The sequence below is a fragment of the Apium graveolens genome, chromosome 2, assembly GCF_009905375.1.
Source record: "Apium graveolens cultivar Ventura chromosome 2, ASM990537v1, whole genome shotgun sequence".
Lineage (NCBI taxonomy): Eukaryota > Viridiplantae > Streptophyta > Magnoliopsida > Apiales > Apiaceae > Apium > Apium graveolens.
The window spans coordinates 192,736,652-192,762,086 of NC_133648.1; the positions used below are offsets into that span (position 1 = coordinate 192,736,652).

At 33.4% G+C, this 25,435-nt stretch overlaps 2 protein-coding genes across 6 annotated transcripts; both read right to left on the reverse strand.

Annotated features, from left to right (window-relative positions):
• Positions 1–695: 695 nt before the first annotated feature.
• On the reverse strand, positions 696–7,390 carry LOC141708028 (uncharacterized). Of its 3 annotated transcripts, none has more exons than XM_074511492.1 (5): positions 7,167–7,390; positions 6,587–6,615; positions 2,727–3,066; positions 2,513–2,641; positions 696–1,575 (listed from the first exon to the last, which is right to left on the reverse strand). In XM_074511492.1, exons 1-5 carry the CDS (start codon positions 7,216–7,218, stop codon positions 944–946), a joined length of 1,182 nt encoding a protein of 393 aa, XP_074367593.1. In that variant the 5' UTR covers positions 7,219–7,390; the 3' UTR covers positions 696–943. The 3 variants fall into 3 exon arrangements, with proteins under 3 accessions (XP_074367593.1, XP_074367594.1, XP_074367595.1); XM_074511493.1 differs by having other exon boundaries at positions 2,513–2,626; positions 7,167–7,387; XM_074511494.1 differs by lacking the exon at positions 6,587–6,615 and having other exon boundaries at positions 7,167–7,389.
• Positions 7,391–8,314: 924 nt separating this feature from the next.
• On the reverse strand, positions 8,315–16,764 carry LOC141708029 (SWR1-complex protein 4). Of its 3 annotated transcripts, none has more exons than XM_074511495.1 (17): positions 16,531–16,763; positions 16,366–16,455; positions 16,025–16,090; positions 15,884–15,943; positions 15,655–15,711; positions 13,404–13,533; positions 13,182–13,249; positions 12,959–13,051; positions 12,805–12,852; positions 12,139–12,303; positions 11,369–11,479; positions 10,454–10,549; positions 9,551–9,622; positions 9,192–9,252; positions 9,007–9,041; positions 8,796–8,899; positions 8,315–8,704 (listed from the first exon to the last, which is right to left on the reverse strand). In XM_074511495.1, exons 1-16 carry the CDS (start codon positions 16,642–16,644, stop codon positions 8,822–8,824), a joined length of 1,344 nt encoding a protein of 447 aa, XP_074367596.1. In that variant the 5' UTR covers positions 16,645–16,763; the 3' UTR covers positions 8,315–8,704; positions 8,796–8,821. The 3 variants fall into 3 exon arrangements, 2 of the variants coding, with proteins under 2 accessions (XP_074367596.1, XP_074367597.1); XM_074511496.1 differs by having other exon boundaries at positions 8,783–8,899; XR_012569318.1 differs by lacking the exon at positions 8,315–8,704 and having other exon boundaries at positions 8,798–8,899; positions 9,192–9,263; positions 16,531–16,764.
• Positions 16,765–25,435: the final 8,671 nt, after the last annotated feature.

A 25,435-nucleotide genomic window follows, 5' to 3' on the forward strand; every position in this document is an offset into this window, starting at 1 on the left:
CAATTTAAATCAAAATGTTTAACTTTTTGAATCACTTATACATGTTCCATCACTCAATGAAACATACATCTTCACTTTATATTACCATAACCCTATATCTTCAATGTTAGGTTCTGCTCTGAATTTTTAAGAGGCGGGAAAGAAATTAATTCTGAATAAAATAGGGAAATGTTATTTGCAGAGCAAATTTTTAATTTCCAGAGCAGATGAGTTATGAAAAGACGAAATTACCCTTATACTCCTATTTTCCTTTTATTGTTGTTATTGTAAATGCATGGGGACAGTTTTGTCATTTCATACTTTAAATGTTCTGGAAATAAAAAATCGGCTCTGGAAATAACATTTCCCATAAAATACTCTCATCTCATTAATTAAAGTTTTGAAGTGAAAATATGTCTAATTTACAGTCATTTATACTTGTTTTTGTTTATTTTAAAACTTGAAAGTACAATTATGAGATAATGTGAAACTAGTTTATTTACCCACCACTTATTTTCTTTCTTTTTTAGAACTCTTCATAAAGGGATTAACCATTCGGCAAATCAAAATAATTACCAAAGTACATAATTACCCAAACAAAATTTGACTCGAAAATTTTACATTTTTCACATATCATTTTAAACAACTTCAAATCACAAGTCATTATATTAATCCAAGCCAAACAAATCTAATTATCGATTCATTTGTACTGGAAATATTACTAAATCTTACTACAAAGTCGATGCAGTTATATAGCATGTATAAAAATGATGGAACCAAGCAGTAAACGGCAAAATAGTGTGTTGAAACTAATCGAACTACTGTCATCTGGAATTCCAAAAACTAATCGAACTATTGTCAACAGGAATTCCAAAGGACAGACAATTTATGGAAAGACAATATAGCAAATAATAATCCAACTAAAGTTCGAACCACGACATACTTGCTCCGAAATTAAAAGTTTTTAGTGCAATAGGGAAGCAACAAGTTCTTCCAACTGGATCTTGATTTTGTGGAGTTCTTCACCATGAACTCTCTGTACCAGGTGCTCGTCTGCAATTTTAGCCTCCCTATCTTTTTCCATCTTAGCTGCCAATTCAATATCTTTCTGCAACTCCTTCATCCTCTCTTCTATATTAGCTCGTTTCTCTTTATTCTTACATTTTTCCTCATCATGTTCCTTGCGCCGCCTTTTCGTCTGTTCCAACAGATTCTCAAACTTATCCTGCTCGTTCTTCAAAAGCAGTGTCTTGTTCAAACAATTTTTTAGTGGCGCAACGTGAAATCCATGTGTCTCCAGTTCCTCAAGAAGTGACACGTCATCCTCGATAGCTTCTCTTTTTGCATCAAGACGCAAATTTAAGGTCCTCCTGGCAATGTTATCAAAGGTCACCATATAACCAAGAGCTTGTCCCTCACGGGAATTGTGCCTACAGGATTTTAAAGGGAGAAAATGTGGATCCTGTGGCATTGTTCTACATGCTTCAACAGATTCAGCCACTGCCCACAAATCCCTGTTTTTCTCAAATAATAACTTTTCAGTATTAGCAGGGACAATAGCAACAGCAACATTCGCAACTCCATTTGCATGATCAACTGCAAACATATATAATGTAATTTATGATTCTAAGCAAACGAAAAGGCATAGCATTAGAAGACATGTGAGTGAAAAGTAATATATTGATATACTGTATGTTTAATATATCATATTGCCTAAGAACAAAAATGAAAACTGAAATATAAACATAAATGAAAGCATAATTGCCCTAACATAATCAGCAAGAAATCAGTTTTGAAATTTATTCCTTGACCGATTGCTACCACCAAATCAGCCTTCAATAAATATTGAAGCAGTACTCCAACACTCCTTTCTTCAATATTTCTTTATAGCCATGTCCAATCAACATTAGAACAATATTTTATCTTCAAACAATAGTGCATTGCTTTTGTTTTTGGTGTTCCGTTGCAATTTCTTTTCACGTACTAACTAAAATTTTTAGTTGTTTCCATCATAGACTTCAGGAGCAAACTTTAATAAAATTATGGAATTAGTACCACGTCAAGGAACGTAAACAAGGTCATGGTTATGATTGTGATTATGATTTATGGGGCATTTTTTTGGCTTACGGTTATAGCTTATGGTATATTATCAAAATAATAGGTCCTTTAAGAAGAGACTTGTGATACATGATGGTCTTTTTAAGGATTATGGATAAGCAAACAAAGAGGCTTAGTAAAAGAAGACATGAGAGTGAAAAAACAATATACATGAGAGTGAAAAAACAATATATTGATATATGTTTGATATATCATATTGCCTAAGAACCAAGTTTTTTAAATCAGCTTACAAATATAAACTGAAATATAACATAAATGAAAACATTTTTGTCCTAACTTAATCAGCAAGAAATCAGTTGCAGAAAATTATTCCTTGACTGATTGTTGCCACCAAATCAGTCTACAATAAATTAACACTTGGTTATATAAAAAAATCACCAACTAGAAAATGATAAAATTCAGTTAGTTGTTGTACCATTTCTGCTGATTGGGGCTTTGAAACCAATATGTGCATCCTGAGCAGGTACTTCGACTTGATGCCTGTGCTGCTCAAATAATAAATTTTCAGTGTCACCAGGGACAATAGCACCTGCAAAATCCACAACTACATTTGCATGATCAACTAGAATCATATAATAACACTAGGTTAAACAAAAAAAAGAATTATAGTATTTAGTCAGTAGTTGTACCATCTCCGCTGATTGGGGCCGTGACATTCTTGACAGATAATTCCATTTGATGCATATTAGTTTGACAAATCCCATCAGCTAAGTTCGAATTATAAGTACCATCTCTGCTGATTGGGGCCGTGAATTCAACAGATGCATCCTCATCAGATAATTCCACTTGATGAGAATTAGTTTCACAAATCCCATCAGGTAAGTTTAAATCATGAGTACCATCTCCACTGATTGGGGCCATTAATTCAATAGGTACACCCTCATCAGATAATTCTACTTGATGCGTATTACTCCCATCAGGTAAATTTAAATCCGGTATTTTCATTATATTCGATGAAATCACTTTTTCCTGAAATTACAAAATAATTTAGAGATTTTAGTGATTCCTTGAAGAGAGCTAGTAGAAAGCAGGTACTAGAGGCTAAAGGAGGTGACCAGGCAACACAGTGTAGTCAAATAAACTAATATTACTATATGCAGTTCATTTAAACCACTCAGATACAGAACTAATTAGGGTTTCACTCATCTATTGAAATAAGCAGAAATCAAACCAAATAATTTAATGTGAGTATATTCTTCTAAAATATTAAGTTCAGTTTCATAAGAAACATTGAAAAACAATAGGGGTGCAAATTAAGATGGGTACACCCGTGTACTAGTCTGACCAAAATTGGCCCAAACCCCAAAGTATTTGTTCAATTCGTTTCGATACAATAGAACAAAATTAATGTACTGATTGAACACTCAATCAAACGGGAAATAAAAATTGTTTTGCCTTCAATCTTCATATGCACATCAAGTCAAGTAATGAATAGCATATTCCATCATCTTCACTCTTTGAAAATTATTGATCAAATAAGGGTTATGGATATCTGAACAAGCAAAACAAATTAAAAACTGTGAAATTATTAAGTAAATTATTAAGTTGGGTAAATCGAAATAATAGAAAAAATTAGTATCATTTTGTTGCAAATTTAAGAAAATATATAAATAAATAATGTAAATATTTGAAATGTGCTTAGTACACAAGTAGAATTTTATATACACAAAAACACGCACACACATAGGTATACTTCTGGACTTATTACAATCACATTTGAACTACTACCGCAGGGAAGAAAGAATTGTGAGGACAAAGCATCAGTAGATACATCACAGAAGTAAAATAAGTTCCTAGCACACTATCTACGCATATTGGGAATTGGGAATGAGGTAGGAATGGGGGAAGATTGGTTGGGTGGGGTGATTAATAAGCTATTATATTATCTGCAGATAAACCTAGAATGTTACCAAGTTTGGACCTATAGATAATGGACCGCATATCAAATATAGGCATAGATTATATAACAAAAATGGATACGATATATGAATCAAGCGGATTAGGAAACTTTAGTTGCGTTTCTTTATAAGCTGCAGTTTTATTAGTTTCAATCCTGCTCATCTATAAACCAATATGAGACACGTGCCATTTTACGGTATATAGACCTGTTCAAGAATTGATATTACCGGAAATGACCAATTCACACAGGTTAGATGAACAATTAAAGCATAAAGGTAACTTTGAACCAACGAAAATGAATACATTCAATAGACAATTAGAGGCAGAAGTAAATAGGGTCTCAAATCAAATAAACAAATGGGAATTCCAAAGAAAGTAAGCAGGATAAAATTCAAACCAAATAATCAACTTTGAGCAAATAGAACTAAAAAAATTAGTGCTTTAATTCGAAGTTACCGCTGATAAATACACCAGGCTGCCCCTCTGTTTTCATATGATTTGTTTTATGTATTCTTGCAGCATCTATTTAAACTACAATCGCAGTAGATCTAATCCCGTGTTTTCTTTTCTCTTTTCGGGTCGGGTTAGACCTTGTTTAGTTGGCACTAATCATAGTTAGCATTGATCACTATGGTTAGGACCTATACAGTTAGCATTAATCATCTATTCTCATAAACTGTATGACGCACTCTCACATGTCACTCAAATTTGTTGCAAATAATCAAGTGAACCGTTAAATTTGCCTTTTTTAGTTAGCATAAATTATATATTCTCCTAGTTTGGATGGCTGCATACCCTATCGTTACATATTTTCTTATGCCTCTTCATTTTTAATGAAGATTTAAAAAATTGAAATTTGATAAAAGGAACTTGTAGAACTGCATACCAACATTCTTTTTAGATAAAATAGACTTAGGTCCTGTATAGTTAGTAGCAATCATTTACTCCTTTAGTTTGTATGGAGGTTAGCTCCCCTGTAAATCAAAAAATTGTTCTCCCTCATCAATGCAATGAAGACTTTGAAATTAAACTTTTGAAGCATAACAATCTGTTCCCTTAATTGAGTGGGCGCATCCTCTCTCGTTGCAATTTATGTTAGCCTTAAACAAACCTAGACATTTCTTACAAAAAAATTGTAGCACTTTAGAGTAACGTTTTGTTAGCTAATAGCCTAATATAGAACCAAGAATTTCAATTATTAAAAGACAATGTATACTAATGTACTAAACACACCTACAATTAGTGTAATATTATGGAGAGAACTGTAATTTAAAATAAAGGAGATAGGGACACATTTCCGCATAATAGTGGAACATGACGAGATATCACGATATTAAAAAAATGAGAATCCACGATCTTAGGTAACATTCTTATAATCCTGGAAATAATTAAGCTCGTGTTTATATGCAGGCAAATCGTGAAATTGGAGAAAAGAGAAAAGAAGGTGACTCAATCAATGCAGGACCAATTGGAGAAAGATGGACAAATATATAGTTTGATGCAAGACAACTTGTGCAAAGATGAGTATATAATATAGAAAGAAAAAAATGATTAATTTGGTTGTTTAACCGCAGAAAAGCCACTTCCTCAAGGGTTTCTGAATTATCATGAATTGTAGCCCAATGAAAGCGGCCCAATTCAATATTCAATAAAATTCCAATGTAAAATTAATAAGTAAGGATTGCAATGCTTTCATAGGGAATAATAGAAATCCTAAGTTAAATCCTAACAGATTAGTGCCATAAACAATTGGACTTACTACAAATAATATAAAAAACTATCTACCCACCTAGACCTCACATGTAACTATTATATATAACCTAGACCTCAAGGTCACTTTTTAGTCTTCTAAGGTCATTTAGCCCTAATTAAACTATATAGATAATAAAATATACAAATTCTTTTAATCTTCACTTCCATTCCTCACTATTCTCCCCCTTTTGGAGAAAACTTGATTAAATGTTTTGTAAAAGTAAAGAGTCACACAAGAGTGAGATGGAACAAAGATGAATTTCAAGCTTTTCTTGAAGAAAGACCGAGGCGCAAAGACCAAAAATTGAATAGCACTATAATAAAGTACTATACTCGAAAAAAATTAATAAATACTATATATATGTACGATTTCATTTTATATAGTTATTTTTATATATAAATTGTCTCACGTGATGATCCCAAACCTTGAAACCCCCTAAACGTAAAGCAAGGTTATAACTTTTTAAGAAGTTGTTATAAGAGACTCGAGCACTACCTACACCTTAAAAAATCATCATCCATGCCGTGTATACCTATCAAGTTTGGATCTTTTTGAGTCACAGATAAAGGAGATAAAGGGAGGGCTCTAAAAAACCCGAATTAAAGAGTTTTGTAAGACGGCGGGGGTCCTAATAATCCAAAAGACCAGGCACTGTGGCAGAGTTAATAGAATTTTCTGTCATTTGTGTCTATTGAGAAAACTAATGAGTTACATAGCATGAACTTAAAAATACAACTTAAAAGTGCTGGTACTACAAATTTCATATACTTTCTTACTGCCCCACTTCAAAATCCTGAAACAATAGTATTAACCGATAGTTTGATAAAGGAACTCAACCTGTAGTCTTTTATTTTGCAATTTGCATCCTGCACACAAGTAAAACAATTACGTATAACTTTTTGGGAAAATAACTCTTTTGCGATTGCAGTGAAATTTGGAGACAATTAAAGACTTTGTAGGCAATACGCATTTATCCACATAGCAAATGTGAGCGCATAGAACAACGTCTGACTGCATATTTAAGAGAGAATATGCACATTCTTAATCTAAACTATCTCGGATTCAAGTAAAAAATTTCAGAGTTATTGCTACAATTCTAAACGATATACTTTTCCATGAAACAATAAACATCACTGGTCAGCCAACAACTAATGCACAGTCTTGACATGGGAGGGGTTTCATAATGCAGAAATGAGCTTAACTTACAACAACAATGCTTGATATCACATTGTTATCCACAATTTATTATAAAATCATACTAAAATACAAATAGGAACATAGCATAAGAGATGTTACCATCAAGTGAAAAAAAAGAGGAGGACAAAGCCAATAACAAAAGCACAAGCCACGAAATATAATTATAAAAGTCAGACTAATATACAAATTTATGTATACATATGATAGAAATTGTTGTTACCATGAGAGAGTAGTGGGGAAACCCAAACTGAATCAAGCAGAGCAGCACCCATATTAAGAAAAAGTATCAAACACAGCTTGTGACTAAAAAGTTTGAATTACAAATTAAGGGCCTTTACAACATATATTTATGAACAGATACAATCTGTTATCACCCCAACAGGCCTCAAATTGTACTTCTGAGGTAGGGGTTTTGGAGGCTTATTATACGTTAAAAACAGCAACAACAAAAAATGTTGAAAATTAGCCAAAATATCAATTTTGGCGGGGCGGTTGATTTTTCTCTTTGGATTTTATACTACATAATTGGTATTAAAAATTTTATATTTATTTTTAATCGGTGTTCATTAATCATAATTAATTGGATGTGTTCAAATAATACAAAAATAATTATTTTATTAAATTAAATATATTATTTTAAGACAGCTCACAATTTATTTCATCATATATAATTGCAAATTTTAATTACCAAATCATAAGGCGAATTTGCATAATTTTTTAATTTAAAAAATTATTGAAAATTAATAAAATAGTTTAAAGTGGTTTTGAAATAGAATCACACAGAATTATTCTATTGTATAATAAATTTTAATTATTTTTTTTCAAATTTAAAGTATTAAACCTTTTATTAGAATTAAATTTTATAATTTTTTAAAAATAAAATTTAACAATATATGATGAGATTTTATAATAAAATAAATAATTTCACAATTCTCTGGTTAACCTAGGTTATTTCATATAGGTCTAGTTATTCTTTGAACAATTAATATGAGAAGTTTTAATACGAATATTCACTGAAAATATATAGAAATTTTATTTTACATAAATAACTTAAAAATATTTTCAACTAAACCTATTCATAACCGGTCTGTGTGCGTCCAACTAACAGACCAAACTCTTTGTTGTTTGGGCTAATCATGTTTAGGTACTTCATTCTTCTCCACCAAAAATGTTACATCCTAACGTGCGTTTAACCAAAAATTATTAATATGTAGACACGCATTTAAAGTAGATGAAAGTTAGATTTTTATGGTTTAAATTATTAAACCATAAAACTCTAATTCTTATTTGTAACTGTGTTGAATCAAGCACTGAAGTTCTGTAACATAACCTCATATACCACTGATTAGGGTCTAGGTAGTGCAGACAGAAGAAAACCATAAAACGCATCTATATCAAAGAGTTACTACAAATTAGCAAGTTACAACTGGATCAGCAATAGAACTCCAAATAAATATGCGATTGAACACAAGGGTAAGATGAGATTTTGCACCAACAGTACACACAAATTAGTAAATTACAATTGGTTTAGCAATAGACCTCTAAAAAAATATGCCCGTGCAGAACACAACTGTGAATCGAGATTTTGCGCCAAAGCCCATGCCAAGTCACATAATGATCAGATTTGTACGATAATATACAAAGTCAATGATCCTAAAAAGAGGCACATTCCCTAGGGGTATGTTTACAGCCCTGTGCGCTATCTGATTGAGCTTGCTGCTGTTGTGATGTTTGGTATTTTTTGCAAGTGCGTAATACCTGTGTAGACAGCCAATTAGTTTGAGAAGATTTTCAATTGAAACAACTATGTTTAGTTATTGAGAGTAATCAAGATACTTTACTATGCCACCTGCGATCTCAGGTGATGCATACAAGTTATTCATCCGAATTTTTTAGCTTTCTTGGCCTTTTGTTAGCTGGTGAAGATGAGGCGTCAGTTGGTCTTCCTGGTGCCTTCGGAAAGGAAAGATTGCACAGAATGAGAAAATGCAATTGTGAAGATTTTGACCAAATAAGCAAGAACGCAAGAGAGCTTTAAGGAAAAAAAACATGCGATTTACCTTACGTTTCTGCTCCTTTTTGACAATGTGCTCCCCTGAAAATTCAGTTGAATAAATAAATACAACTGGACTTCAAAAAAAATCGGTTCGGCTGAAGATCAATCTTTCCCTTTTGCCTTTCTTAAACAAATAATCATCAACTACTTGCTAATTACAAACAAAAATAGCTGCTAATATCTTATTACCTCCAAAACCTGTGGAGTCTGGAATGAATGTCCTATCCTGATCTAAAATACGCTGGAAACTCTGCAAACAGACTGTCATTAATAATTTAGGCTGAAATAGACATTGACAAACAATTTTGTAGTAGAAGATGTTCGAATGTCCTAAGGTTTTAAGCATGCTCTCACAATTATGGTGAATGAATGCACATTTAACCACCAATTATTTAAGTAAATGGTCAGATTGAGTATCAGACTAGCCTGAGCGTTCAGGTGGATTAGACTAACAGATGGTACGATAACTACGTACTGCATTGCAATCCATATTCTACCCTACAATACGATGCAGTGTATATTATATATAGGATCAACCAATCACTGACTTTTGGAGTTCCTGGTGTCTCAGGATATGAACCCTCACGGTAAGATGAACCTTCAGCCTCCTTGTACTGGAACTGAAAAAAAAGTAATAAAAAATTAAGAGACTTTCAAAAGTCATATAAATATGGTAGGTACATAATACTTGCGACTTAATTCTGTATTTGCCCTAAACTGTAAGGGCTATTTTCAATTTTATAACATATTTGCTTCTATTGCCACTTACAGGTTACAAACCACCGTATTAACAAATTACTGAACCAAGGGAATGAAATATTGGTAAGTACTCTGACATTCCATAACTAATACTGTCCTAGGAATAATACAAGCAGTTCACAGTACCAAGAAAATATAACTATTATCAATATTATGATTATAATCTACAAGCTAAAATACAGTCCCTAAAGTGTGACCTCTCTATAGTTCATCATTACCATCTCAAACCCACCAAAGGGCCACACAGTCCAAAAATAAAATGTTTCTGTTTAATACCTGTACATCTTTGACCAAATATGCTTTTAAATACAAAAGTGTAATCACAGCAACTTTCAAATATGATATATCTTATGCTTGCATATGTAAATTCCTCCGTAGGACAGACTTCTAATAATTCAGTTATAACAAGCACATCATTGCAGATTATTATTGACATCAACCACTTAAATTTTACTAGTTTTACATCGCAGACCACGTACATCTTTTTACTTGGAAATAGAAAGAGGATGACTTGAGGAATCAAATGGGAAAGTGAGATACCATACCTGGAAAATCAAGTATTTATAGCTTAGACTGCATTAACATAAAAATCTATGTCTCGATAGGCAGAGTGGCAGAGGTGCTAGACAGAGTGGAGCATAAAAAGGGCTAGAAGTGCAAACCACAGAATTCAAAACAGACAAAGAAAATACCTGTTTCTGAAGATTCAGAAGAGTAAGTATCTCTTTTCTTAATTCCAGATGTTCTTCACAAACAGCTTTGGTCGGAACCTTCGGTTTCATATTAACCTGTGAAAAGAACAGAATAGGCAGACGCATTCACTTGTAGAGAAAACCAAGAAGAAGGTCTCTTCTATCTATTTTCTATTAGTTTTTTTCTATTTATTTTATAATGAAAATTTCTTCAATTAAGCAACTACAATTAATACTCCCTCCATCCCAAAATAGTAGTCTCTTTAAAAAAAATATTATCCCATATCCAATGCAAATTTATTAACAAAATTTTTAATTTACCCTCTTCTTTTTATCATTTCCAATGCAACTTTACTCTAGTCATAGATAAAATGCAATAAATAAGGGTAAGACTTGAAATATACAATTCAACCAACTATTCTTAATATGCGTGAATTATTCAAAAGAGAATAATAAAATGGGATGGAGGGAGTATTACAGAAAGGTATTCGGGTCTGTCACAAATATATGAAAATTATGTATATTGATAATGATAAACTCTGGGAGTCCCATAAAAAGGGTTTAAGTTTATTTCTGCATGCATATCAAGATATTGTATGTTGAATGCTCTACTATCAATATATTATTTTTGGCGATAAAATGTTCTCAATATACCCCATCCTAGATATTTTCATGGGAAAAAACGTTTTGCACCGTCACATTTTTTAATGACATAGGAGTCATCTATTTTCATGACTGTGAAGTGATTTCAGACTAAAATATTTAGCTCAGTGGTACAGGAAACAAATATAATGTGGTAAGCAGAATAGTATCTTGCAGAATACTCTCTTTGCCTGAGTGACATGCAATTTCATAAATTCATGCTTGCATGGGATAAATATTATCTACCATTTAAGTTTAAGCTGTGAACTATACCCCGAGATCTTGTAATATTTGCTCAACTCGTTTGATAGTTCGAAGTCCAGCTGATGAGCTTGCAGCTTGCACCATTTGCTCAAATCCATAAGTCCGCAAATACACCCGAAGCTGGAAAAACAAATCTTGTCAGCTGGGTAAGTTTAACATTTCTTGTCCAAATATATCTAGGATCGCTATTACTATGCAAAAGTGATAATACGAAAGAAGAGTTATATGCTTAGAAAGGTCTATAAGTATAAACAAAACAAAAAAGTGGACAACATATGCCTAGAATTGTTTATAAATAAATAAAGAAAAAAGATGTTAAGTGTGAAATCAAACAAGGGAAAGGAGCATACAAGTAACGACAAGTAGTATATCAGAGTGATAAAACTAATTCAGATACGACCATGTCGATTTGTTTTATATAGATAAGGTCTATATGATGGTAACGAGGCTATGCATTAGTGATCATTAAATATATAAACATACAGAATAAGGCCTCTTCCTAGCGCCTTCACGTTTCAGGGATGCTGGTTACTAAACATGGGATTATGAGGTCTTGGGTTCGAGCCCTCTCACCCCCAATATTTAAATTTATTTGTGTGTCTAGCATTGCCTGCTGTTTGTTTGTCCGAGCGAGGGAGTGTGTTATATATTGTATACGATCCAACTAAGGCATATTCCTCATACCTTACGGTTTCAGGAGTGCTGGTTACTTAACAATTGCACTCATTATCAACCAGCAAAAAAACTGAGAAGTGGAGGAACCATGATTGATAAATTACCATGCGCAGCGAAGCTGAGGCTGAGGCAGTCTCGGCGATAGATATCGGAGGGACACCTGACTGAGGATTTGAAGAAGGTGATGCATCATCTACATTAACATTGTCCCTCTCAGCATCCCCAGCACCACCAGTCAATATGGGGATTAATTCAGAATCTTGGGCAGCCTGAGTATTGAAGTACAACAGTCTTATTATACAAGCAAGCCTACTGCAAATATTAAACTTGTAAAAAACATGGTGTAAAAGAATAAATAAATAAAATTGTTTTTTGCTTTTTTACTAGAATGAGGGAGGAGGGGACTTAGGATGGGAATGATGAGGAATGAACTCTAAACCTACTCATGTGACATTAAGAGCAATTTTAATTACATGTGAAGAAAAAGGAATATTCAACATAAGATGTTAATTTGTCAATTAATGCACTGCGATTACATTTTATCTACTGCATTTTAAGTCCTCAAATTAATCAGAAACGAGTGATAGAAAATCCAAATGGATGGATAATTTCATGATTAGAACATGACTAAGAATTCAGAGCCACTAGAACTGAATAAGTAAAAGCATCACACGCTACAAACTTTTGGTTGTATATATATGTCGGTGCTTCTTTTAAACAAGAATATTTATGAAAGAAGGAAAATATATCGAATTCAAAGTGACTCTTGCCTTCGCAGCCATTCGTGCCTCCATAATTCTCTTCGCTTCAGCATAAACCTGATATAAAATTGTTGCAGAAACATATAAATATTAGAAAGTACTGAGCCTGCATGTTTAAGAATAAAATAGGGGTAGTGGATATCAAGATGAAGGTAATTGTTACCTCAGCATCTCTGCGCTCTTGGTGCTTTGACTGTGAAAGAATCATTGACAAAGCACGCTTGCGCTCTGTCTCTTGAGCAAGGTTGTATGGATCCTAAAGCAGAGTAACAAGCAATAGATTTACAAGCAGGATTGTGAATTTCAAATAAGCCATACAGTACTTTGTATAAATTTAATATAAACAGTTTGCTTATGCAGGAAACAATTGAGCAGTGATGTAGAACCTTAACAAGAGGATGCCCAGAAACATCAGCTGGAGAAGAAGCCCTTGCAATCACTATAGCTCGTGAAACTACACATGTAAAAAGTCATCACTATCAACAAATGCAAAATTTACTCGCAAGCAAATCGAATATGTCAATCATAAAGACTGATAAACACATTTATCACCATAAACTGTAAATGGGCAACAAAGCGCCAAGACAGAAACATAATAGCTAATGTACCACTATAGTATCGATTTTTCAGTTCTTCCACGGTTCGAGAATATGGTAACTTATCAGCTATCACAACAAAACGAAGATCAAAGCGGCCACACAAATCGAATAGCTGATCAGTTTCTTCCCTGGTCCATGCCTAACAAATAAACAAACATAAACACTTGGTTACAAGGACATGGAAAAAATTAGGTGTCGAGTGTAATCATTTGTAAAAATCGGCAGACACTAAGGAAAAAATCATATCATATCTTGAATCTGGGAATTTATGTGTTTGAGATTCAGCAGACTTGTAAAAAGCTCTTCATCTAGGAAGCAGGAATACTTTGGTTACCTAACGCACCCCTGTTCTAAATACTTCACTACTAAGATACTCGTACAATCCCAACTGTAATATTTCATTCTACACTTCGTACTAGAAACTGGGGTTAACTGCTAAAACAAAAAGTAAAGTATTAATTTGTATTTACCTCTACAAAATTAATAGTTCCGACCACCAGGCCGTGAGGCTTTCCCAGGGGAAGTTTTCTATTTACATTCCCGTCTATGGATTTATCAATCATATAATCACATATATAATACATATTTATAATATCTTCATATGTGTTGTAACACCCTGGACCTAGATCACCATATTAACATCATTTTCAAATCCACGCATCCCCGCACTACATACCCGCATCCTCACACCCGTATTCAACTTCTTAGCTCTTATCAAGTGCTGACTAGATACAGAATTCTCGTCTACTTAGTAAAAAGAGAAAAATCATATAATAACACCCTTACACCCCTAACTAGAGTAGACAGAGAAGTACATCTGATAATCTTATCCATTCATATATATTAAATGAAGAACAGTTGAACAAAAACCGAATAGTATCATCTCAAATACTCAATACCCCTTGGCAAAACGGTATACTTTCCTATGTTCAATTAAGTGATACTATTAAACTTTGAGATGTACAGAGAGACGTTGGCACATCAAATACTATCCTGCTAATTTACAATTTTATCTGTTGATTTAATCGAGGAACATGTATGTCACTCATTTCACTGCTTATAAAAACCCTGTGCCAGAAACTACCTCACCCAATTCAGATGCTGATTACAAATTTTTTTCTTGACCTTCCCATACGGTAGGGGTGGCAAAAAATGGATTTGGGTCGGTTTTTTATCAGTAAATATTGATCAGGGTTAGGTTGTGACCCAAAATTATATTTGACCAATATTTAATTAAAAAATGGGTTAAATTTGGTTTGAGTTATAATGGTTCCGGGTCAAAATATGGGTAAACTATTTTTCTCACAATTTTTTTTTGATAAAATAACAAAGTATATTAATTCAATTTATATATGATGTAATATGAAACTAAAGGCTAAAATAATAACTCCACAATGCTATATAAAAAAAGTTTGTACTTTGTACCATCTTCTACAGCACCTGGGACTTCTTGAAAATATTATTATTAGATTCATTTTTTATGAATGGAGCTCACATATTTCACAAAGCAAATTAGTTTGGTCTGTCAGTCATTACAAGCTTCAGATACACACGAATATATAAGGTATGTGTATATACGCATATACATACAACTAAGCTATAGAACACCCGACCAAAAAAAGCCTACAAATAGAATATAAACTATTTTTTTATCGAGTTACCGGGTCAACTCGGCCATCATCAATTCGGCCTCTTATAGCAGCCCACGTGAATCAGTGAAACGCCCAATTTTGAGAGTCATTTCAAGTGAATGGATTGAAATTTCATAAAATATGGGTAATATGGGTAATCACAGTTTAGACCCTAACCAAATCAAATATATGTGTTCTTTGACCCAATCCAAATCCATATTTAATATGAGATTTTAAATTGATCCAAGACCCTAAAAGATGGATCGGTTTGGGTTGGGTAAACGGGTTTCGGTCCATATTGCCACCCCTACCATACGGTAAAGTTTGAATAAGCATAGTTGCGTATAGTTTTGCATGCATTCTTTCTTAATTATTTAAATTTTATTCACTCAAAAATTTTCATTAGTATTCTTTTTATCATCTTCTATGCAAAAAATTACTAGTCCAACAAAAAATTGTACAAATACTTATTTTCTTCAGGATAGACCCATGCAGTGGATAAAAGAACTTTTTTTTAGTCAAAAATAACACCAAGAAGTAGATCCTCTTAATTATCAAGTGTCAAAATATGAATGAACACCATACTTAATACAAAGAACATGTAACATCAGCCCTAAAGTGATACTTACAGGATCCTCCAAGAACTTTTCGTATTCCACATCAGTGTATTTGATCACATCAATTGACTGCCCCAAATTGAATTGTCATATGCAAGTTCATGAGAAAAGGAGAAGCAATGTTACATACAATAGAGCAACTAAAAAAATAGGTAAAAAGACAAAAAATTATGCTATTTAGCTAACACTAAGTTCCCACACGTGACAGATATTAGAATTACGAAACATGCTAGAAATTTACCTTATTATACTTGGCAAAGGAATAATCACCTGTAGGGGGCACACCATTTACAACTCTGACCTGCAAATTAATCGAAAAAATGAGTACTTGAGGACCTCCACTTAACAGTTTGTGTACAGGTGAGATGGTACCAGTACGCACCCAGTGGTAAAGTTGCAAATTATCTTTGCGGGCAGAACTGGTAAAAGGAAGCCACTGCCATGTAATCTGTAACAAGAAACAATATTTTAAAGTTACAAATAGAAGTACTGAAAGAAATAAGAAAACCATTTACAATTAAAATTGATAAATCACCGAAGGTAGTAAAGTTGCAGAAAGAAATTAATCCCAACAACTAGCCCTCTAAAGAAAGGGAGTGATACGAGGGTTTCCAATTTCCAAATAAAAACGCAGCAAAACCAAATATCCAACTAAATCGTGTGTTTAAAGCTCTAATCCTTACAAATAAACTAATTACGATAAATAAACTACTAAAAGAACACCTTCTCATTCTCAGCTTGAGTACGTTTCTTCAACTGATTAACATCTATCGACGGCATAAGCGGTGCCAAGCCACCAGTAAGTGCATAAACCTACAATTTCAACAATTAATAAAAACCCTAATTTACACAATGCAACCAAAAAGTGATATGATTTAAGAATTCAACCTCACGAGAAATGCCATCGGGCTTTCTCTGAGAATCTTTCGGGGGTCTAGATTTCTTTTCGTGAGGTAAAGACGGTGTCGTTTTGGGAATTCCCAGTATATCTTTCGCATCCATGTTCGTTCCTTGTGTTTTTCCCCAAATATTAGGGTTTATTAGCGCCCAAATTATAGCTTCGACCCGATCCCTCAATTAACTCCACTTCACGACTCAACTCGTTGAGTTTGGTACCAGTACAACCTTACTTTTTTGTAATTTTTATTTCTAATTTTTTTTTTTAGTCACGAAATTTTAATATTAAAAAGAAATATGGTGTCAGCCATTAGCCCATTACACGATAATACCGGTCACCAGACATCATTGACTTTTTATATTTTACTATTCTTGTGATAAAATATTTTTAGAATATTTTATCAACTATTATTATGTTATCTAACATGTTTTTTAACCTTAATTATTGACTATTACATTTTTCTAAAAAATTGTAATATGATATAACAATTAATACCATTATAGATATTCATTTTGGGTTAAAACTAATATATTCCCGTGTTAATCAAACTGATTACAAATCTAGAAATACAATATATATGTATGTATAGGCATATAATAATGTAATACATTAATTAGTATATGTTAATATGGTTTAAAATTATATAAACAAAAATTATTGCAAACTTTAATCACAAAAACTAATGAAAAATTTACACCCATATTTTTATTCAAAATAAACTAAATTATGCTAAACTTGTCATTCTAACTTTCGATCTTCTTAAAAAAAATAAACGAGCAAAATAATTTATCATTTTGTTTCTGAGTTGCTTAACAATTGAATACACAAATTCTTGAAACTAAGAGTGAATTTAATAGTCTCCTTAGCAATCCAACCTATATAATTTTCGATGTTTCCATAAAATATCAGCACTACAATTAACCTTTATACAATTAAATCTAAATGCACAATGTTCATATATATTAATTGAGATCGCAGGTATAAATAACCTATATTATGAAACAATGTGAAAATTGGGCTCTTGCGATTTTCATGATCGTTTCCACAACACTTCGATGCGATCATTACATATTCCCAAAATATCATATAACTCATTTTCAACAAAAAACAACTCACATATCAGGACGACATATTAAACTCTCGGGAATAGAGATTACACACAACCCAAATAGTTGGGTACTGAAAACACACCTCAACCAAGGATGAGTATTATTGAAAGAAAATAAGATTAAAGCAAGAAATAGGGCCTCCGGTTATTGGATAAGCCACTTCCAGATGATGAAGGACGATAACGGCTAATTGAAGAGAGCGGTTAGGTCCAAAGTACACATATAAATGGGATTAATGTATGTTCATCATTTTTATCAAGATTTAAGCAGCGGAATTAAAATTATTATGACTAAACACAATATTCAGGGTTCAATTCTTTTGTTAAGAAAATAAATCTCGGTGTTTGCTTATACCTTCAAATACTAAAAATTTGAAGTAACAAATACAAGAAGATAACAATATAATAGGCTGTTAATCTAAGGTTATTCTATCACTCAAATAAGTTATAATTCTTATCAAATAAGCTATCAAAACATAGATCCATAACTTGTGAATGTAGTTGTTTAAGTCTTTAATGTTGTGTAGAAAATTTTACAGTACTTCTAATCATAAAACTCAAAAAATCGAATCAAAAGAAGCTGAGAATTTATTTCGCAGAGTTTCGCTGTGTTTGCTAAGAGAAGTGTTGATTTCCTTATTGTTCTAGATTGATTATATAGATTGATATGACTTGAGAGGCAGGTGATGTGGCCACTTCTTGACCACTTGATTTGAATTTCAAGTGATGTCACCAAGTAACAAGGCGACCAAAAGTTCCTTGGAGGCGACCAAGGCCTTTCTACCGGGCGATTAGGTACTTTGACGCTACTAAGAGACCACCATCTTGCTTCAAGGCAACTTGGATCCTTCCTTAAAATTAGATGGTGACCTGAGCTGGAGTAGAAGGCAACTCTAGCCTTGTTTAAGTCTTTAGAGGCGACTTGAACTACAAGGGAGAGTTGGAAGGTGACACCAACCTTGCTCTAGTCGCCTTCTCCATTTTGCCTTGAAAAATCCAAGGAAACCTAGGGAGTTGTTCAAGGCGACATGATGACTCCCAAGGCCTAGAAGGCGACCTCATCTTGCATTAAAACATATTTAAGCTTTAGTGCTTGTAGAAGGCGACATGAACTAAGATCATGGCGACTGTACATTTAATCTTGCATTCCTTAAGGTCCTAATGGTGATCAAGGTGTGAACATCTTAAAGTAATAGTTTATGTTAGGCCTTTAATCAACTGTAGAGGGGTGAATATAGTTAAATAATCAAATCGAAATAACAGACACAATTGAATCAACAGTTTTAATTATTGATGTATAAAAACTGATTACAATACTCTCTCAAAGTATGAACAAATATATTTGAGAGCTGTTAGGTTATGTGAATAATATAACTATTTGTAACACATAAGTGTAAACCTAATATGTGTTTATATATTACACAGTTACACAATCAATAATGAATCCTATTACAATACAATAAGGAATCCTATAACATATCCATCTATTGATTGCTACAATAAGTAAAGTCTTAAACAAACATAAATTCTGCAAATATTTTCTCCTTTGTTATCTCCTGATTTCCAGCTCAACATATACTGATGTGAATAAATCATGATGACAAAAGCTAATCAGCAAATACTGATGGTAAATGATGATGACGTCATCTCTATCAAAAACTGATATTAAATGATGATCAATAAACTCTGATAGTTTAAATACTGATATCAAATGCTGATCAATAAACTCTGATAGTTTAAATACTGATATCATCAATTTTTTCTAACAATCTCCCCCAACTTGTGTATTATGTAAATATGTACAAGTTCTTAATTGATGATGTCAAAACTATCTAAATGCAGAGATGCAAACATATATACAGTCTTAGAGTCAGTGCTTTCAAACTTTAACATCAGTCTTGAACTCTAGTAAATCCAGTAGCATCATCAAAGAATTTCTTGAGTAGATTTGTTTCAAGAACATTCAAATACATCTCCATCCTCTGTTTGATATCCTTGAGTGTTAGTCCCAAAGTATCGTAGAAGGGGGGTGAATATGATACCTACTATCTTTTCGATTCGTTACAAGTTCTTCATTAAATATACATAATCAAAATAGATACAAAACAATTCGAGGAATATATTATTTTATTAATATAAATTTTAAGGTTGCTACGATCTAATCAATTTAATGATTAACTACAATAAATTTGACAGAACAATAATATGTTTACAAGCTTAATAAAAGAGCCTTCAATGGAGCTTCGTAAAAATACAGTTGGTTGCTAAGGAAGATAATTGAATGAAATGAATTCATTTTGCTTATTTTGTAGACTTTCAATTTCTTTGGACATGTGGCATAATTGTGTCCACACAATTCAATTCCATTGCTTCTGTTCAAAGAATGTATCAACTCTTTAATGTCGACCAAGGGGGAAATAATACCTTTTACTCTTACTTGCGACCACACGATAGAAAGTGTTTAATTCTTACTTGCGACCAAGGGATAGCAAGTGTTTAATTCTTACTTGCGTCCACTGTGATTCATTTGTCCTTGGAGAGTTTTCTGCTTAGTGGCGACCACAAGAGCTTCTCACTTGTTCCTGACTTGCGACCACAAGGCATGTATTTGCCTTAGAAAAAATCTTCTTACTGGCAACCACAAGCACTGTGATTCTACTTAGTCATTTTCTTGCAGTATTTCCTGACTTGCGACCACAAACAAGTTGACTTTGCCTTAGAACAATTTCTGACTTGCGATCACTAGTATGATATTTGACTTAGCATATTTTTCCCTTCTTGAGCTCAATATTTGTATCAATAACAATTCTTCTATATAACTGAATAAATTTATTTCTGATATGTTGACTTTTGGTGCACTAGTCTGGTCCACAAATAACTAACATGAATTGATTTAATTCAATTTCCTTTGCAATCCTGAACTGATACATCTCAGTTGATTATTCATCACTTCAATCACTAAACCCTGATCTGTAATACTTCAAATCAAAATTATTTCACTGAAACTGGAAGTCCTTTGTTATTTTATTCTTTATGAAGGCTTGAACATATTATTGAACTTCTTCCCATGACCTGGTTATGGACTTAGAGCATTAATTCTATCTTTTGATTCTTTGTATTTATCCAGTCTTCATCTTCAGGGTTCTTGTGCTTCACAGTTTAATATTATTTATCTGTTTTTGTTTCATGTTGATTTGTATTTTATCGATTACATATTACGTTATATTATGCTTTACAATCTCCCCCTACTTGTTTGTTAGAGTTCAACAAGCAAATCCCTAAGTATAACTCAACTAGCAATAAGAAAAAGTGTTGCCCAGTAAAGATACAATTGTTTAAGGGGGGTTGAATACAATTGTAAAAATGTTTCGAACAAGTAATAAAATATAACAGCTTTTTATATATCTAATAAAAACTGTTACAAAATCCTCTGAAGAAATATTGATGTTCTTGAGAGCTGCTAGGTCGAATGATCCTCGAGTGTTGTACACCAAGTGATGACCTAAACTGTGTTTATATACTACACAGCTACAACAAATTTATCTAAGATATGTATTATCAAAAATTAACTGAAACTGATACATATCTTAAACTAAACAGATAAATTCCTATAACTCAGACGTAACAAATATTTGCTCCACATTATAAGGAATAGAACAAATCCTCTAATGCTGACTGTCTTCAAATACTAATGTCATACAAATGCTGATGACATACCCAATCCTGACGGTACATCAGATCCTGATGACATCCGAACAGCCAGATCTTGAGCTTCTTCTGATCATTGAGAATTCAATATGTAACAATCTCCCCCAATTTATGCTTAATGCAATGAAGCATAAACTCCATTCTCAATGATGCCAAAACCAATCTACAAAATATACAAGGAGTAAAGCTTACTTCAGTATCTTCAGATAACTGACAGTTATTCCAAGAAAGTTCTTTAATCTTTCTTCCTCCTTGTCTCGTAAGACTTTAACAAGCTTTTTCTTCAACTCTCTCTTCTCTTCAGTGTCTTCTCCAAGATGATAGATAGCTTATCTTAACTTAGAAATTGAGCTTTTGCTTATCTTAAGATCACCAATCAACATGAAGCTTAAACTGACATCTTCATGATCAGGACCGAAGGATAACTGAGGACTGTTGAGAAAAACTTGTAGCACTGCAGCTCCCTTTTTCATCTGCATTTCTTGACTAGTATAAGTTCTGTACTTAGGAAAATAATCACCATTGTATTTATCATCTTTTGTCATGACTCTTCTTCTAATCATTTCAAGTATCATAGAAGACCAGATTCTGGTGACTTTGTTCTCAACTCTAAGAAGATAGTGAATGTATTTCAATTATGTCACAGTCTTCATTAAGAGTTGTTGCAACGTAAAGCTTTTTACTTTACCATCTCTGAAAAAGTACGGAATCTCTTCTCTGACATCATTATCATTTATCTTTCTATGAACAATCTTCACAGCTTCAACTTTCTCAAGATATGAAGGAGAAATTCTTTCACCAAGATTTTCTGTCAGAGTATCTGTATCCAGCAGATCAGATTCTAAGATCTCCATAATGGAATAACCAATACCTCCTCTGGTTCGAGATTTGATAAGTTTTAGTTTTTCATTGTATACCACCCAAGAAGGCTTCTTGATGGACTTATCAACATCTTCCTGTTCTGAGATAGAATCTCTTAACCCAGCTGACACAAATTCAACATGCTTGAACCCTTTAGAATAATTGAATACATGGATGTCTTTCCATCTTCTATTCTTCTTGTCGAGAGGGGCATAGTTTGAAGACAAATCATCAGTCTTCCCTTCTGCTTTATTCCATAGCTCCCTCTTTGATTTTAAAACTCTCTGCAAATATTCTTTGCACTCTTGATCAGCTTTCCTTCTATCAATCTTTTCTTTTTCATCAGCCTCTGAAATATGAGGAGTGATTACTAGAGAAGGAGCTGACTCATTTAATGCTTTGATCACTTTTTCATCAGAGTTAAAATCAGTTATCAGGTTCACAGCATCAGGATCTGCTTTTATCTCAGGATTTGTGTCTGCATCAGGAGTTACATTCTGATTTGCTGTATCAGCTTGATCAATGTCAGTGGTTGATCTTTTCTTCCTTGGTATAATCAACTCTTCTGGCTTCTGAACTTCTTTATCTTCTTCATTTTCTTGTACAGGAACATAACCTTCTCTGGGTAGAAAATTCAGAAAAGTAGAGTTGAATGCAGTCACTTGCCTTGATTCAGAAGTTCTTCCACCTCTTTCTCTTCCTCTTGCTCTTGCAGATCTACCACCTTTTTTTCCTCTTTCTTTAAAAGTGTTAGCTTCAGCTTCAATTTAAGCCAAAAGCTCTTTTTGTTGCATAACTGCTTCTTCAGGTGTTAGATCAGGAAATTCTTCAGTTATATACCCAAGAGCACTCCTAGCATTCTTTTGCTCAAACTTCTTGTCTTTGTAGTATAAGACAATCTCTTCACCTGTTTCCTTATGTCTGTAAGGAAAGAACATCCCTTTAGCTTCTGCTAAATTTGAGATTGTAATGTCATCATCCTCATGAGCACCAGCAGTAGTCTTGTGCTTGGCTTTATAAGCACTAGTAGACTTCCTTTGTCCTGAAGAATCATTCTTCTTGGAATGTTGAAGTTGTTGAGCAGTAGAAGAAATTTGAACATCTATAACTGGATTATTCTTATCACCGTCATCATCAATATCTTTATCCTTTGTCTGAATAGAATCTGGTGTACATTTTGTAGCAACTATCTTCTCCCCCTTTTTGGCATCAGTATTTGAAAGAAGAGAAAATAGAGCATCCAGTTTATCACCTATAGAAGAAACCTTGTCTTCCAAGAAAGAAAGTCTAGAGGCCATGCTGTCTTGAGATTTAACAACATCTTTGATGGTATTTTTCACACTTTTGATTTCAGCTGAGTTAGGTGTGTGAAGCAAAAATCCATCAATTTTCTCTTTGACACCAGCATGAGACTTCTTCATTTCATCAAGTTCAGAGTGAATTCCTTTAACAGAAATAGATGTGGCCTTAAGATGCAACTTCAGATCAGGAGTTTGAATTTCATCATAAGCACGATGAATGTGTTGCAGGCCAACAGCAGATGAGATAGAAATATTTGCAAGTCTTCATTTATAATCCCATTATGTCTGTCTGAAATACTCAACATTAGAATTATAATAAGAAGGATGTTCAGTGAAGTGCGAAGAAGAACCAACATTGGACTTCTTAGATGCATCAATTACAGACTTAAGCTGAGCGGTATCAGGATCATCGTCATCACTATCATTGTCAGAGTCAGACAAGCCATCAGAAGGATGTGCAGAATCAGGCAGAATTGCCTTGCCTTTATATAGAATCTTTGCAAGAGATACATGTGGCTGATGTGATCCTGAAACAGAAACATAGTAACACCTAAATCTCTCTGTTCTTTTCAAGTGATCTCATCACTTCTCACACAATATATTACTTTTAAGAATAATATTATTCTCACAGAAGAAACTTTATAAGTAAAGAAAAAGTTATAAGATTCTTGTCTCAAAACTACCTCTTCTTTTGCCAGTACAGGAGACTGCCACTCAAAATATTTTCTTTTTTTTTTATTATTTTCACACAGTCTCACCGAAAGGTTCAATCACACATATAGCAAAGAAATAAGAGATGGTTGAGAAGAGTTGTATGCTTGTCATATAAATAGAGGTAACCTCAAATAAGAGACTATTTATAATCATATAAACATGAGAATATATGAGAAGTTAGCAATACCTGAAGGTGATTCCTCAAGTGGAAGTGATGAAAGTGGAGGAACAAATAGCACATTAGGATGCTTTTTTAAACTAGCAACTAGTAATAGATCATCAATTGTAGCTAGTACGGTTGAAGGATGATTCTCAGTAGGAGTCGATGTATCATCAGGATTTGATCTGTTAGGAGAAGTTGAAAGACCAGCATCAGTACTTTGAACTGATGGTTCTTGTGGAGTCTGAGACATGTGAGTTACTTCAGCAATGCTTGGTGAAGGTTCTTGTGTGCTCTTCTCAAAAATAGGATCATCAATGATTGTATCCACTCGTGACGGTATCTCCTGATGAGTTTGCTTTTCCTGGAGTAGTTGAACAGAGTCTGCAAGAAGATCACTCTGAGCAATATTAACAATGATTTGTGCAGCCTCAGTGTCTACATCTTCCCTTTGATAAGATGGTTCTTGTGTGACTGGATGTGTTGCAGTTGATAAATCCCTTTGAGACCTAGGTTCTTGTGTACTAACATCCTTGTCAAGAGGCTGAGTCTTCTTCTTCTTTCTGATATATCCAACTACTTCTTCACTTCTTATTTTCAACTGACTCTTTGCAGTTTTCTTGTGTTCAGCAGTTGCTTCAATTACTGGAAGCTTGTCAAGTAGAGCACTAGCATCAGTAGTTGGCTCCTTGATTCTAGTAGTGTCAATCAAGTCATCAGGATTTTGATCAATGGACTTCTTGAATGTAGATAAGGATCCTATTGGCATCTGATCATCTGATTCAGAATCTTCATGAATGATCAGTCTTCTTTTCCTGATTGGAAAGCAGTCTTCTTTCTTCTCTCTCTCTCACTCAGTGAGACTTGTTTAGCATTCTGTCCAGATGTGACAGATTTCTTAAACAACCTTTTCTTTGTTACAACTGATGTCTTTTGAGAGACAGCAGAGGAGGCTAATTTAGAAGCTTGTTGTGTTTGCTGTTTGGAAGAATAAATGCTTGGGTTAGAAACAAGATGGGTGATTTCTTGAGTCTTAGCATCAG

Bases quoted from the DNA above. Each gene is read 5' to 3' on its own strand.
- LOC141708028 (XM_074511492.1), bottom strand. From the start codon at position 7,218: ATGGGTGCTGCTCTGCTTGATTCAGTTTGGGTTTCCCCACTACTCTCT. The intron at 6,616-7,166 runs GTAACAACAATT...ACTTGTGTGCAG, and splicing joins TTCCCCACTACTCTCTCATG to GATGCAAATTGCAAAATAAA. The intron at 3,067-6,586 runs GTTGAGTTCCTT...TTGTAATTTCAG, and splicing joins TGCAAAATAAAAGACTACAG to GAAAAAGTGATTTCATCGAA.
- LOC141708029 (XM_074511495.1), bottom strand. From the start codon at position 16,644: ATGGATGCGAAAGATATACTGGGAATTCCCAAAACGACACCGTCTTTA. The intron at 12,304-12,804 runs GCAAGAGTCACT...TTCAATACTCAG, and splicing joins AGGCACGAATGGCTGCGAAG to GCTGCCCAAGATTCTGAATT. The intron at 8,900-9,006 runs GTAAATCGCATG...TCCTTTCCGAAG, and splicing joins AAAAGGAGCAGAAACGTAAG to GCACCAGGAAGACCAACTGA.